Here is a 3276-nt window from a genome sequence, read left to right as displayed (position 1 = left end):
TCAACAGTGTGATGTGGGGCAGCTGAGCAGAGACACACAGGGGAACATAGAAACACTAGGAAAAACCAAGGCATAAAATGGCAAACCATGACAAAATACTTTGACTTTTATGCAACAGAAGACTTTAACTTTTACCAAAGTAATTCTTTAGTAAGTTACTTATACTTTCAAATATCATTTTGAGATACTTAAACACTGGACTCTGCATCAACTCTCAACTTATATGTTAATAGAACACAACTTTATAAAGTTAATTCACAGGGAGACATGTTTTTGTCTTTTAAATTTATTTCAGAGAGGACTCTGTACAGAAATTACCAACACAATTGGAAACAGGATAGCTTCTTCCAAAAAAAATAATTAAAATAAAATAAACAAACAAACAAACAAAAAAAAAAACACACAAAAAACATCCCTCATTTGGCCATTTTGGCATCATATATCAATATTTTAATAACTGACCTATTAGAAAAAGATTGCAGTTCAAATTGCATTAAGACTATTAAGTGAAAAAAACAAACAAACAAGCAAACCAAAAAACAACTTCTCCAGAAAGTTGAATGAAATTTGATGATGAACATATTTGATTTGGTCTTTCCAGGATGTAAGACTGAAGCTTAATAAAAGTTACATTATGTAAATGATTAAATGTTAACGTGGATGACTCTGAATTACAACATTTTTGTTTCTTAGTTGTGCCTCATGATGTGCTGTGCTGGGAAGCTACGAGTTGATGCTTACATTTGATTGATGCTAATGGTTTATTGATGCTAATGGTTGAGTGACATGTCGATAGATCAATAGGCTTAGCAGGCTAAGGTTAACCAGAGGAGAAGGAGGTAAACTTATATACCCTGTCATGTTCGATACCACAGGACCTCCTTTCGCTGCAGCCAGAAAGGCACATCTCAAGATTATTTCTAATAAAACATTTTGAATAGACAAAAACAGTCCATGCATTTATAAACTGAGTGAGGGGTTTTCTTCCTTTTCCAGGTTCTGTTTAGGGTCAGTCTGGATCCAGGTATGGGTCTTGGGAAGGCCTGAGGTCTTGGGTAGAAACAGTAAAGATGCTACTGCTGGGCTTTCTTTGCCAGAGCCTCAGCCTCCTGGTGAAAAATAACAGGAAAAAGAGATGTTATAATTAAATATTGGTTTATTCGCCACTGCTTAGAGGCACCACCCTTGTGTTTCTTAGGTAAAGGAGTAAGGGGTCTCTGCAGTAGGTTTTGTCTTGTGGGCGGAGATGGCCCAAGAGACGTGATTGGTCGGATTGACGGAGGGGTTTGAGGAGGCCGGAGGCAGCGGTGAGTAGCTTTATCAAGTCAAGCAGGAAGCAATGTTTTTTAAGATTAATTTTAGTCATAACTTGAGAAAGGAAAGTGCTAGCTCCAAGAAATTTGAACGTCATGCATGTGAAAGGATGTGGAACAATATGGCTTGGTTAAAACATCCCTAACCAGCCTGTAAAAAGATTGCTAAAAAATTACAGGCTGGTTAGGGGTGTTTTAACCAAGCCATATTGTTACACATCCTTTCACATGTACAACATTCAAATTTCGTGAAGCTAGCACTTTCCTTTCTCAAGTTACGACTAAAATTAATCTAAAAAAAAAAGTTGCTTCCAGCCCGACTCGACCAAGCTACTCCTCGCTGCCTCCAGCCTCATACCCCACCATCAATCCGACCAATCACATCTCTTGGGCCATCTCCGCCCACATCAAGACTTCCGCCAATCATGAGTAGGGGTGTCTCCGCCCACATTAAGACCTTTGCCAATCACGAGCAGGGACGTCTACGCCCACAATAAGACCTCGGCCAATGACGATTTGAGCCGTCTCCACCCACAAGACAACACGTTCTGCAGAGACCCCCTACTTGAGGTAAAGAGCACACCTCCCTGCAGTTACTGTTGTGGCAGAGAAGAGGTACTAGTGAGCATGTCTAAAAGTGGAAAAAAAGAAGAGAAGAGGCCTGTTAAACCATTAGATTGAGGTCTTTGTCTGAATGCCGGTGATTCAGCCATAGGTCAGCAGGGGGCGAACTCAGGCATTGAAGATTCTGTTTATATACTGATCCATTTCCTGTTTTTCTTTCAGTGTGGTTTCGCTTGTCAGTCTGGTGGCAAATAAACCTCACTCCAGAATTCTGACGTCGTATGACATTTATTTCCTATCGCAGATTATTTTATTTAACACTTGTGTTTTCGTCTGATTTCAGCCGATATTAAAACACGTATTTCTTACAGTAGGATATCATCAACAGATGTGTAATCTGTGCATTGTGTATGTGGAAATATCACTGTCAGGACACATTTATGAAACATGTAACAATATTTTATACAAGTAACCTGAAAGAGTGCAAACCTTACACTAAGAAGCACAAGCCAGTGTGTCTGGGAGGGAGTTGTGGGAGCTAGACTTAGAGGTGACTATTTATGAGCAACAGTATGGTTTCGTGCTAAAAAAGTGAACCACATATGCCCTATGTGCTTTGAGGATGCTGATGGAGAAGTACAGAGTGGATCAGAAAGAACTGAATTGTAGGTTTAGACAAAGAGATGTCAGGCAAATAGATGAAGTCAGATCACAGTGGATTTGAATGTTTGCAGATGACACTGTGAACTGTGGTGAGAACAGGTGGAAGAGAACTGTGAAAGGTGGAGGTTTGCAGCTTGTAAGAAGACGGAGCACATGTGTGAATACAAGGTGCAGACGTCCCAAAGGTGCAAGTCTTCAAAAACTTCTGGTCAACTGTCCAGGAAAACAGGGAGTGCGGTAAAGACGTGAAGAAATGGTAACTGGCCTGAACATGTATTGACCCTTTGTATGTGACGTCACCCGCCCCACACAAGCAAAAATTCGCTGTTAGTCACATGAGATCCAATCAGGAGCTGCTGAGACGCGGACTGTCAGCCATGGGGAAAGCCAGAAGGTGGGATGGAGATAATAGGGTTGAGCCGGATACTCGTTTCTGACGAGTATTCGTTACGAATAATGCATTTTTGACGAGTACGAGCATGAAATGAATACAACTTGTCAATATCCGTGCTCGTTGTGAAGGAAGATCCTCAGTGGGTAACTGACTGTCTTCACGAGCTGTGATTGGCCAGTCACACACAGAGAGCCCGCCCCTCCCCTCACAGCCTTGTCTCTGGGAGCCTGATCAGCTGAGTGAAGCTGACACACACACACACACACACACACACACACACACACACACACACACACTTTTTTTTATCCCCTGGAGTGAGGCAGAGTGGTATGTGCTGCACAA

At 41.5% G+C, this 3276-nt stretch overlaps 1 protein-coding gene across 1 annotated transcript in view; it reads right to left on the bottom strand.

Moving 5' to 3' along the window:
* Positions 1-270: 270 nt before the first annotated feature.
* Positions 271-3276, bottom strand: part of LOC106533155 (uncharacterized) — a gene marked incomplete in the record, with an annotated part of 58333 nt that continues 55327 nt past the window's right edge. The window contains 1 exon segment of the mRNA XM_014029396.1: positions 271-1109. Within this exon segment, the coding sequence (XP_013884850.1) occupies positions 1074-1109 (36 nt within the window).

The sequence above is a fragment of the Austrofundulus limnaeus genome, unplaced genomic scaffold (genome assembly GCF_001266775.1).
Source record: "Austrofundulus limnaeus strain Quisiro unplaced genomic scaffold, Austrofundulus_limnaeus-1.0 Scaffold896, whole genome shotgun sequence".
In the NCBI taxonomy this organism is placed as follows: domain Eukaryota; kingdom Metazoa; phylum Chordata; class Actinopteri; order Cyprinodontiformes; family Rivulidae; genus Austrofundulus; species Austrofundulus limnaeus.
This window is presented reverse-complemented; position numbering and strand designations above follow the sequence as displayed.